General features: G+C 52.1%; 1 protein-coding gene across 1 annotated transcript in view; it reads right to left on the minus strand.

Moving 5' to 3' along the window:
- Window positions 1-857: 857 nt before the first annotated feature.
- Window positions 858-12265, minus strand: part of LRRC74A (leucine rich repeat containing 74A) — a 31009-nt gene continuing 19601 nt past the window's right edge. Inside the window, exons 8-14 of the mRNA XM_044918066.1 lie at window positions 11896-11981; window positions 11253-11429; window positions 7904-7999; window positions 4994-5140; window positions 1374-1481; window positions 1025-1107; window positions 858-906 (exon numbers count right to left, since the gene is read on the minus strand). Of these exons, the coding sequence (XP_044774001.1) occupies window positions 858-906; window positions 1025-1107; window positions 1374-1481; window positions 4994-5140; window positions 7904-7999; window positions 11253-11429; window positions 11896-11981 (746 nt within the window). The remainder of the gene's footprint in view (window positions 907-1024; window positions 1108-1373; window positions 1482-4993; window positions 5141-7903; window positions 8000-11252; window positions 11430-11895; window positions 11982-12265) is intronic.

The raw sequence follows: 12265 nt of genomic DNA on the forward strand, positions 1-12265 counted from the left end.
GAAAGATTGCCAAGACATCCTGGAAGGCAAAGCAAGTTCAGAGGAATGTGATAACATGCTTCTATTTATGATAAATAAGAACCTGTGTGTTTGTGAGGGTAAAATAATATATAAGAAAACATATGTGTCCTTTGAGCCTACCACATGCCAGGTAATGTTCTAAATGTTTTACAGGCGTTCACCCACTTAGTCCTCAAAAACTCAGCTGCCATGGGTACTATTATTAGCTTCATAGTACAGATGGGGAAACTGAAGCCCAGGGAGATTGGGTAACTTGCCCAGGAGTGGAGCTGGGCTTGGGACTCGGGTGGTCTAGCCTCGGAGCCCACGTTTAAACCCCTCTATCACACGCACGCACGCTGATCGGGGCACAGGACAGAGGTACCCGGGGAAGGCTCGTGGGGCAGGGCCAGAGGGGATCCCTCGGACAGAGCTCCGTAAGGACACCACTGCAAGACACAAAGCCGCAGGGCCAGACGGGGGTCCAACCCGTAGGCCTCGGAGAGGAGGTGCAGCTCGGTGGAGCAGCTTCCGGAACCACACAGACCAGGTGCCCTGTTCTGTGGGCGCACTGAGCTTCTGTGTTGCCCTCCTCCAAAGCTCAGTGTCCGTCGCCATGTGCGGGCGAGGACAGTGGCTATTGGGCCCTGTGAGAGGCCGTGGCAAGGGCTCCCTAGGGACGGTTACCCCGGCGCTTGCCTGTCTCTTTAAGGGGCGGAGCCCACGTCCCCCCGCGGAGCTGAGTGGCCCGTGGCTTCCCAGTGCAGCTCCCGGCCCTGCCGTCCTCCCCTCTGGGCTCCCCGGGGACCTGCAGACCTCTCTCACCGCACCGGGGCCTAGCCACGTGCTCCCCTGGGTCACCCCACTGTGTCCCCAGAGTCTGGCCCCGCAGCCAGCAGCCCATGGCTGAGGGGAAGCTGAGGCGGAGGGCAGCTCGTGGGAGCCCCGGGGAGCGCTGCTTCGGGGGAGGTGGGAGATGGGGGGGGGGGGGAGGGGGGGGGGAGGGGGGGGGGGGCGGACTGACCTGAAGTTCACCCCGCCTCTCTTGTCATCCAGCTTCTTTACCAGCTCCCTGACTTGGTACAGGTCTACGGGGACCTTGTCCTGCTGAAGGGGTCGGGGGGCGGGCAAGGTCAGCCCAGCTCTCTGCCCACCGCTCTGCAGCCCCCGCCCCCAGACAGACACACGGACACACGGACACACACACACACATACACACAGACACACACACACACGCACACACAGACGCATGGACACACAGACACACACATACGGACACACGGACACACACACAGACACACACACACACAGACACACGGACAGACAGACAGACAGACACAAACACCCTGGCTGTAGCCACAGGGTCAGCACACCTGTACCATAGCTTTCCGGAAGTCGCCCACAGGCATCGTCATCATTCCTTTAGGGTTCAAGCTCCTGAAGAAGTCCACCACTGTGATTCTGTGCTGGTCGGCATAGCTCTGAGAGAAGCAGGAGACACCAGGAGCACACACTTGACTTTATAACATCTATTAACCACCCTCCACCCCTCACCCCCCACCGCCACCTTCCACCAAGGGCGGCCTGGCAAGTGCAGGGGAGCTGTAAGAGACAGCCTGGGGGGCCCGAGTCTCCTGTGTGTTAGCAGTCGCCTAAGCCCAAGAGCCCTGCACGGAGCTGCATGCCGTGATGGCTCTGGGGTTTGCTCCGTGTCCGGGAGCCCCCACTCCACGGAGCAGGATCGCCATGCGGCTCCAAAGAAGGAAGGATTAGAGTCTCTGTTGTTTGTTCTGTCTTTCTATCTATCATCTATCTATCTATCTATCTATCTATCTATCTATCATCTATCTTTCATCTATCATCTATTACCTATCTTTCCATCCATCCATCATCTTTCTATCGTACATACTCTTTTATAAAATGCACTGTACTAATACATTGTGAACACCTTTTCAGTATCATTAAAACATTCTTTTGGGGTCCAAGTATCTTTATGTTTCTCTTCCCCTCCCACTCTTAAAAGGCCCTCAAGGCCCAGCCAGATTGATAGATATTCCTGCAGATAACCGTGCTCACTGAGGAACTCCTCAGGGACCAGTCCTCCGTCCCCTGCTCTTCTTTCCCCACACTTTGCCCTCTGGGGTGCACTGCCTCTCCCCCCAGGGGGACCCTACTTCTGCATCCTCAACAGCTGCTCACAAGTCCGTGCTGACACCCACTGGCACCTCAATCCAACACGTCCCAGGTGACGCTCCGGCAGCTCGACCCTGTCGGCGGTTGTAAGCACTGTGGCGGACCCCACGGGTGAGCCGACACGCCTCCCCTCCCTCCACAGCACGCCCCTGTACAGTGCAGATGCTGCAGAGCCAAATGTCGACATTCCCCAAACCCCCTTTCAGCTAGGCGTCGGAATGGGATGCGTTTCACCAAGCACCCAGGGGAGGCTTGTGTGGGAGGTCTGATTTGGAGGGAGCAGGCCGGATGCAGCTGGGGGCCGGTCCTGATTCAGCGGGTGATCCCCACTGGGCAGCCTCCTGATCATAGCAGAAGCAGCCATCACCCTGGCAGCCCACATGGGGGATTTGGGGAGCCATTTCTGGAACCTAAACCAAGAATCTGTTTCTTCAGCCCCCCTTAATGTTTCTGGGGTCTGTCTCTGGTCATATATCCCTCTTTGTTTAACCCAGCGGGAGTGGATTGTGTGCTCAGCAACAAGAACTTTGACCAGCGCAAGAAGGGCTTGTTGCTTCGGTAGGTGCTAGTGATAAGACCCATCATTGCTCCTGCCCTGGAGGAGTTCAGAGACGGCCTAGCTACTCCTGACTAGGGAGTCTGGAAGGGTTGCCCAAGGACATGAACTTGAGTAGAGACCTAGAGGAAGAGTAGGAATGAGTGAGACACAGAAGGCAGGAGGAAGGGTGTTCCAGGCAGAGGAATGTGCGTGTGCACAGTCCTGGGGTTGAGCAAGAACTGGTGTAGAGAAACAGGGAGAAATCCAGGGGGGCTCAAATGTTGGAGAACCAGCTGGGAGGGGTGGACAGAGAGGGTGGGGCTAGAGAGGACTTCCCTACCCCTGCCAATGTCATCACCTTTATTTTAGTCCCTTGGGCTTGAACTTTTGGGATTATCTTTGGTTCTCTCCTATCATCACAGGCCTTCCTTCTCCCAGCACACACACACACATACACACACACACACACACTCGCACCCTCCCACACATGCACCATGTACCCAACCATTCACCAAATCCTGGAGGTGCTCCATAATGCTATCTCCTACATCTGTCTCTCCACTTCCATTCCCACTCTCAGGCAAGGCACCATTCTAGAATACTAGTTATCATACCTAGAATACTACCATAGTGTCCTCGTTGGCGTTCCCACTCTCATCTTTACCCCCTTCAGTTCATTTCCTCTCCATTGCCTGAAAAATTATTCCTCAGTCCTGCTGGATTCACATTACCCACTTCTCAGCCACTATCGCTGGCTCCCTGCTCCCTGTGGAATCCAACCCCAACACTGAGCCATATCCAGCCCCAGCCTCCCTGTGCAGCCTTGACTTCCAGGCTTTGCAGGAACCTGGAACCGTGTGGTTCTTCTGCTGGAACCACGTGGTCCTGCCCATCCCCCAAGCACACTGTGTGTACCACCCCCCCTGCTCCTTTGCTGGTGGGAATCCTATCCCCAGAGCTCTCTCCCTGTTGCTGTCACTCACCTGAATCCTTTCTGCTCTTCAAGGCCCTTCCCCAGGACGTGTCCTTTTTTCTTTGCCTAATCCCACAGTGGCCTCTACTCTGGACTTTGATGATATTTGCTGCGTTTGTCACTCAGTTATTATTTATCATATATCTTTGAGAAGTTACTGCATCTGTCCCATCTTCCCAACCAGATTGTTGGCCCCCCTGAGGGGAAGGACTGTGTTTTGCATTGCACATCTGGTTTGGTCTCTAATCTGAGATTCTTATGAGATTCTTAGAGATTTCTATGCTGTTTTAAACACGGGGTGGGACCCCCACTTTGCATCTGAGAACTCCATTCCTGTTCCCTGGAGCATCCCGCTCCCCTTGCGAAACAGGTTTCCTCTTGGTTCCATCTGATGTGATCTGACTCGTGAAGATACTTGATAACCCCCTTGCCTTCTAGAACTTTCCACACAACAATAATATTCATGCAGAGCTCTTCTATTTAGTCCTGGAAGCTAAGGCACAGAGCAGACCAACCAAGGAGCGGGAAGCAGCCCCAGCAGTACACACGCTGTAGAACCCACATCTGCATGGTATCACCACAGATGACACCCAGTGTACATCCAGCAGAGGCTGGTCAACCCTGCCACCGGTGAGAGCCAGGAATAGGAACACCAGCCTGGCCTGGGCACTACTCTGTGAGGTGATCAGACCAGATGAGCGCCCTTGCAGCTCTAAAACTGTCTGATTTTTCATTTCCATGGTTACATCTGCCTCCTGTGATCTGAGACTTGAGCTGGGAGCAGGTGACCACAAGACAGAAAGGACCTGAGGGTCCCTCTTTATCTGAAGCCACCAAATAGCTGTCCTCACCACAGGGGTGTCTTGGCATCCTTACCAGCTACTGGCAAGAGCTTGCCTTTGTTGGGTGCTTATTATTGGCCAGGCATTTGTGTGTAACAGAATTGGATCTCCACAGCAGCCCTCCCGGGGTGAGTCCTGTTGTTCTACCCATTTTCCAAGTGAAGAGACTGGGGCCCAGAGAGCACAGTGACTTGCCTTTGGTCGTACATTAGCAAGCAGAGGAGCCTGGCTGGTAGAAACCATCCTGTTCCAAGCCCCGCCCACTTCAGCCCTTTCCCAGATCGCCCCTTCCTCTGGGAGCTGGGAAGCACTGCTGAGGGGATCCAACATCCACAAGGAATATTCCACGTCCGAGAGACATTCCTTGTCAGAGAGGATTGTGCGGACGCTTTGGGGGAGGGGGGACTCTTGGTCTTTGGGGTCTCCAAGAGGAAGGCAAGGGCTCACCTGGATCAATTTCATGGGGTTCGTCCACTGGAGGAGTGCTTTCTTGGCAGAGAAGCCTTGCACTGACTTGTATATCACATCCAGCTGGGGGTGGATGGCACACACCCCATCCAATATTTTTAGGAACTGCTCAGACACCAGCACATTCTGAGGTGGGGAGAGAAGGGACCCATCATGAGGAAGGCATCGCCGCCGTTGTACCATCTCCACCCCCCTACTCCCTCCCGCACCTCCCCCTGCAGACCAGCAGGCCCATCCAAGCCAAAGGCAGAGCTTTTTTTTTGTCTTTTCCAGCTTGTTCTGCAGTGCTGCTCCTAGACTGGGGTAGTTGACCTTTCTTAGAGGTTGCAATTTGACTTGTAAGGTTTGCACGTGATTTCGATCAGATGTTCTAGCTGAGGGCTGGTAGCCTGTCACATACTATCAGTTCAGCTCTCAGATGGTGAGCATCAGTTTCTGTGTGTGACAGATGAGACACAGCTATGGGGTTAGGAGACTGGTCTCCAGGCAAATGCCCTGAAATGTCCATTTCTACACCATATTGATCTTTGGAGCAGGTGCCCTGGAAGAGGATTCCTCATCCCAACCACCCTTTCCTGGTTCAAAACCCACTGGAAATGCGCCTTTTGGAGGTGCCCTCAGAGCTGGGTTATAGGCCACAGGAGAAGACGTGTTCTGTGAAGCAGTGTTTGACCAAAGCTGGCCTTCCCTGGTTTGGTCAGCCTGCTTCATTCCTCAGATGTGGTTGTGAGGAATTATTTGCCACTTCAAATAATTAAACCCATGCTTAAGGGCTGCAGGCTTACCTCATCCCGATTTGTAGATATTCTAGAGAAAGTTCTAGAGAAAGTTCATCTACAATGAAGGGATTCCAACACTGTTCAGAGTTACATCAGGAGAGATGACGAAAGGGAAGGAAAAGTCTAATTCAGACCTGTCTGTGCTGGTAGGCTTGTAAGGTGGCAGTGTGATCCCAGCTCATGGGGTCATGCACCACCTGGGGTTAGCCAAACAGCACCACTTCTAATGTTCCCTCAGACACCAAGACAGTGCCTGAGGGCATGCCTCCCAACCTGCCCTGGGTGGGGGGAGAGCAAATGCCAACAAAATCTGGACGTGTAACTGAGCCCCAGAGGTGGGGGGTTAAGGCAGCATGACGGGTGCAAGGCCAGAGCTGTAGGATGAGGGCGGGCAGAAGGCCCCTGAGGAGAAAGACCATGAGCAAAAAGAGGAGCCTGGGGGCAGGGAGCAAGGGGAAGAGAACAAAATGAAAAGAAAAGCAAGTATGTTTTTCTAATGTTTTATAATCTGTGGCAAACCTAAGTCCAAATTTTACTTATTATTTAGTTCCAAGGAGTTTGGGCTTAAATATTCAAAATACCATCACTGAGGGCGCCTGGGTGGCTCAGTTGGTTAAGTGACTGCCTTCGGCTCAGGTCATGATCCTGGAGTCCCGGGATCAAGTCCCGCATCGGGCTCCCTGCTCAGTGGGGAGTCTGCTTCTCCCTCTGACCCTCCCCCTGCTCGTGCTCTCTCTCTCTATCTCATTCTCTCTCTCAAATAAATAAAAAATCTTTAAAAAAAACCCCAAAAAACAAAATACCATCACTGATATTATTGCAAGGCTTTAAGATCTTAGCAAAATATCGTATTTGTGTGGCATTAAAATAATGTAACATGACTTTAACACTGTCCCTTTATAGACCTCTAGAGTAAGAGGCAGAAACCCTGGGTTTACCCTTTGTCATGTTTCTCGCTTGCCTATGTGGTCCTGGGCAAGTTATCTAACCTCTCTGGTTCAGTTTCCTTATATATAAAAGGGGAAAATGAGGAAAAGTTCTTGTGATGGGTTGAACTGTGTTCCCACCAAAAAGATATTGAAGTCCTAATCCCCCATACCTGTGAAGGTGACCTTATTTGGAAATAGGGTCTTTTTAGATGATTGAGTTAAGATGAGGTCATTGGGGTGGGCCCTAATCCGCTATGACTGGTGTCCTTCTAAAAAGGGGCATTTGGATACAGAGACAGACATGCACACAAGGAGAATGCCATCTGAAGCTGAAGGCAGAACTCAGGGTGATGCTCCTACAAGCCAAGGAACATCCAAGATTGCCAACAAACGACCAGAAGCTGGGAGAAGCATCGAACCCATTCTTCCTGGCAGTCCTCCAAAGGAACCAATCCTGCCAACACCTTGATCTTGGGCTTTAGTTTACAGAACTGTGAGATAATATACTTCTATTGTTTGAGCCCCCCACCCCTACCCCGGAGTGTGGTACTTTGTTCACGATAGCTCTGGGGCATGAGTCCATTCTACCTACCTCCCAGATGAGCGGAGCAGAGATCACTTTGGGGGGAGAACCAGTATAAAGTGGTGGGCCAGCTACCAACTGTCTGATGATCCAGGCAAGAACACCTGGCCCAGTGAAGTCCCCTCCTTGGGCCTTCCTCCTCCATTAGGGCGTTTATCCTTACATTCTACTCTCAGGAGGCCATGTCATGGAATACAAAATTTGTACGTGTGTTAATATGCAGATTCTAAAAGTTCTGTGATTCTGGAACCGTTCTGGGACCCAGGGCTGTCCATGAGCAGGGCTGGCAGTGAACAAATGCTGCTCGGGGGATCCCACCTCTGTCTCTGCTGTTTCTGCTCGCAGACCCACTCGGGCTCTGGTCTGGGATTTCACACCATAAAGTTATCGACGGAAGGGCTACTCCTGTGAAACGGACCCCAAGAGAGGGCCAAGTTGTACTCCAAAAGGAGTGACCCTATGGTGGATCATTGGTGTAAGGGACAGAGCTGTTGGTGCCTGCCCACCCAGCGTGGCTGTGGTAACTGCCCACAAGGTGTGCGTGGCCGTGGTAACTGGTGTGGGCCCTGGTGCGAGCAACCACTGTCTGATCACTCACGGAAATGTCGATCTCTTCCATCTTGGATTTGGGGTTCCTCTTGATGGACAGGATAAGTAAAACAGCCCCATCCATACTCATAGGGTTCAGGAAAAGCTGTGGGAGGAGGGGCAAGACCGGAGGAGGATGAGATGGGGACAGGAGAGCCTGGCTCAGAGCATGGCTTCCATTTCTTCCCATTAAATCATCATCTCTATCTTCCACCCAGATTTCTCTGTAAGCACCTGTCTCCCTGTTTGTCCAGTCATCCATCTGCTTGTCCATCGCTGCTCATCCATCCATCCATCCATCCGTCCAGCAAACCTACCATGTGCCGGTTATTGGGAAACGTGCTAAGGGTTGCACAGGCAGACAGGACAAGGTCTCTGCCCTCACGTAGCTTACACTCTAGAGGGGGCCACAGGCAAAGGAGTAAATGGCATCAGAAGTGCGGTGAGGGCAGTGACAGAGGCACATGCTGGTACCGCAGGAGCCAGGAAAAGGACATCCAGCACGGTGGAGGGGACACTTGAGCTAAGCCTTGCAGAACTAATGGGGATTCTTCTGGTCTGGAAGAAGCAGGGGGCAGGACCAGAGGAGGGAGTGAGATGCACCAAAGTAGACAAGGGCAGGCAAGTGCAAAGGTGCGGAGGTGTTTGGGCAATAGCAAACATTTCGTGAACAGGAGCAGAAAGAACAAGGCCACAGAGCTGGGGTGGGCCAGATCACAGGGACCATGCAGGCCTAGCTACGTACCCAGGGTAGTATCCTAATGTAGCTGAGAGCCACTGAAGCTTGGGGTAGAGGTTAACAGCAAAGAACATGGAGCCCAGTGGCTCTGCTTACTAGTTTTCTGGCCTTGGGTCAATTCCCTGACCACTGGGGACCTATCGCTTAGGGCCACTCTGAGGATCCAATAAATTAATTCAAGCAAAACATTCAAAGGAGTGCTTGGTACATAGTAAGCAGCAAATGAATGCTAGTTATTATTAGCGAAGGCTTTCCGCCAGGTGGTGTCTTGATGAGGCAGCCAGAACTTTCATTGAGCACCTACTGTGTGTCGGGTGTTTCCCGGGCTCTGACAGACTCGAGAGAGAAAACACAAACTTCATAGGGCTTAGCTTCTAAGAAGCCTTTGATGGACACACTTCCCTGGGGGGGGAATCCTTATTTTTTCCAAGAGTAGGGGAAGGACGGCTGTGCTCCACGTGGAGAACAAAAGATCATTCCAGTGGCAAAACCGATGCAGCTTCCACCTATGACCAAACTGAGAGGTATGTTTTAAGTTGCGTTTAAAACTTTTTCTTTCATTTTAAAACATTAAAAAATTTTAAAATATATTTAAACACATGACAATGGGTTTAATTAAACATTTAAGCAATGACACATGGTCATTATACAAGAAATTCAAAAAGAGGTAGAAAAAGTGTGAAAATCACCAGTACCCCCATCAGTTAGAGAAAACCCCCGTTGACATGTTGTTGAGGCAGCGTTTCAATCTTTTACGATTCAGGTGCTCGGAACTTTCCTTGGCTTCATGGTTCCACGGAGGCTGAGTCACAGGCAGGCTGCATCAGTCAGTCTCTCTGAGTTATTCTTCGTCCCACTCTGGCCAGACCTCGCTCCCAGCTCTCGCGGTCACTAGCCAGCAGGTCGCCCTGCTCCCTCCACTGCTGGGAAGCTGGCTTCTTCTCTGCAGCTCTAAGGTGCTTGTCCTCTCAGACGGCAGCTCGTTGTCACTGATTTCTAACTCCCATCCTTCTCCACCAGCACCCCCACATCTGTGGCCTCCCCCTGAATCGCCCCCACATCTTGAGGAATTTGGAGTTGCAGTAGGAAGCCAGGGAGGGCTGACTTCTTTGCCTCTCTGGAGCTGCAGGGCCTGAGCTGGTCATGTAGGCTCGGCTTTCTCATCTGACAGGTGGAGCGAGTGCAGCCGCCCGAGCTGGAGGGCTGTGCCGTGAGCAAGAAGCAAGCCACCTGATATGCACCTGTCTCACTGTGGGAGCCCCAGGAAGGGAAACTGGTAATGGGAGGTCTCCTCTTTCATCTGTTTTCCAACTGCCCAAGAGCTTCTATGTGAGACATCTATAAGCCAATCTATTTATTTATTTTTGAAGATTTTATGTATTTATTTGACAGAGAGAGAGAGCACACAAGCAGGGGAAGCGGCAGGGAGAGGGAGAAACAGGCTCCCTGCAGGGCAGGGGGCCCGATGCGGGGCTCGATCCCAGGACCCTGAGATCATGACCTGAGCCAAAGGCAGACGCTTAACCCACTGAGCCACCCAGGTGCCCCTATCAATCAATTTAAAATGAAAGATGTATTCATTCATTCATTAATGGACATTCATTGGGCATCTACTATATGCCAGTAGGTACAACGGGTATAATAATGGGCAGAAGCAAACACAGTCTTTACTCTCATGCAGCTCACATCAGTGGGGGTGACCAGACAGTCAGCGAGTCACTGAAGTCAGAGTCTAAGAAGGAACCTGGCAAGTTCTGCGTGAAGGGGTGAGCTGAGATCTGAGAGTCCGTGAGGACAGCTGCTGGAGTGCCGTGCTGAGCTGGGGCAGGGACTCAGGTAGGTGCAGGGAGGAGTGGGGGAGAGCACTACAGGGGAGACTGAGTCCGAAGCCACAGGGAGAGTCGGGCCCTGGGATGGGGGAGATGAAAGAAGCCCCCGAGGCCATGGCTGGACAGCGAGGGAGAGTGTGGGGTAAACTGAGGCTGGAGAAGCACACCGGGATGCAAGAACTGGGTTTGAACCACAGGAAGCCATGTGGGGGTCTAAGCCGCAGGAGACTAGATGGGGGTGGGGGTGAAAGTCAGACTTATGCTCAAAACGCACACTCTGGCTTCAGTGCGGAGCAGAGTCTGGAGGAGACCCAGGCGGGAGGAAGGAAGACCGGTTAGAAGATGACACCAGGCACCCAGTGACCGTAGAGGGTGACACTAAGGTTAGAGCAGAGAGATAGTCAAGAACCTATGCACATGTGACACACAAGGTGAATTTTCCCAACAATTCTCTCCAGCAATATGCAGCCCCATCACCCTGCTGCCCCCACCCCAACACACACAAATACACACACACACACACATGGATGCACGGACACACACAGACACACCCACTGATGCACACACATGGATACAAACACAAGGATGCATAGGCACACACGTGGATGCACACACACAGATGAACACACATGGACACGTGGATGCACACACACAGATGAACACACATGGACACACACAGAGATACATACACGGATGCAGGCACATGGATTCATGCACACACACATGAGTGCACACATGCACACGGACACACACATAAAACGGCCCATTCCCAGCTTAAGTAAAGACTTTACCTTCAGAACTTTGAGGCTCTCATTGACCTCCAGCCCTTTGCTGATTTTGGAGACTCCGTCGTTGCTGATGCCATTGCTGCTGATGTCTAGGTAGACCAGGGAGTTGTTGAGTCTGAGGACCTCCCCTAGGGCCGTAGCCCCCTCGTTCCCAAAGCCGTTCATAGAGAGATCCAGTTTCTGCAGGGTCATATTAGCCTCCAGGGAGGGGAGAGAACAGCACTAGCAACAAGGCTGCGTGTGACTCTTCCAGCCACCAGGCCCTGGTTTCTCTCCCCTGCTGCCATCCAGCTGGGTGCTCAGTGGTCTCCCGGAGGGAGAGCTCCACCAGACCTTTCCAGATCCCTCCCAGTGGAGGGAGTCAGAACCTGGTCATTCCCTACCCCCTAAGGAAATTGCCCTCTTGAAGTATCCCCAAAGATGACACCGAGGCCCCAGCAAGGTGAATTTGCTGAAGTGGGATTTATACTGAAGAATAAAGCACATGCAGAAATTATGGGAGGGATGCTAACAACTGGAAAGCATTTGATGAGAGCTCCATGTGCGCTCATCCATGGGGTCATGAGGAAGAGGTTCAAGATGGCAGGATGGGAGGCCCTGGACGTCCTCACTGGACTCCACACACCACTGCCAGAGACTGCCTTACCCAGAGACCATTGCACAAGGCCACAGCTCCCCGTATGCAGAAGTGATTCCAGCTCAGATCCAGGGACTGGAGCCCTATATTGAGGGCTGGGGGAGGGAGGGAGTCATCTTAGTGTTCCCCAAATCCCAGAGAACCCATTCTCAGAGTTGACAGATGTCCATGGCACTGGGGAATAAGGACTACTCAATGTTCATGCGAAGTAAGACACTGGGACAATAATTTTTCAGTTATTCATTTAAACACAAAATTTTAAGAGGATTCCCCATGCTGGCAACAATGTAGTAAAACAATCCTACTCCTGTATTGCAGGGGGCAAGCAAATTGCTACAGTCTATTTGGCAAATGTGATCTGGCCACAGATATTTTGCTA

This window comes from Neomonachus schauinslandi, chromosome 9, assembly GCF_002201575.2.
Source record: "Neomonachus schauinslandi chromosome 9, ASM220157v2, whole genome shotgun sequence".
Classification (NCBI taxonomy): domain Eukaryota; kingdom Metazoa; phylum Chordata; class Mammalia; order Carnivora; family Phocidae; genus Neomonachus; species Neomonachus schauinslandi.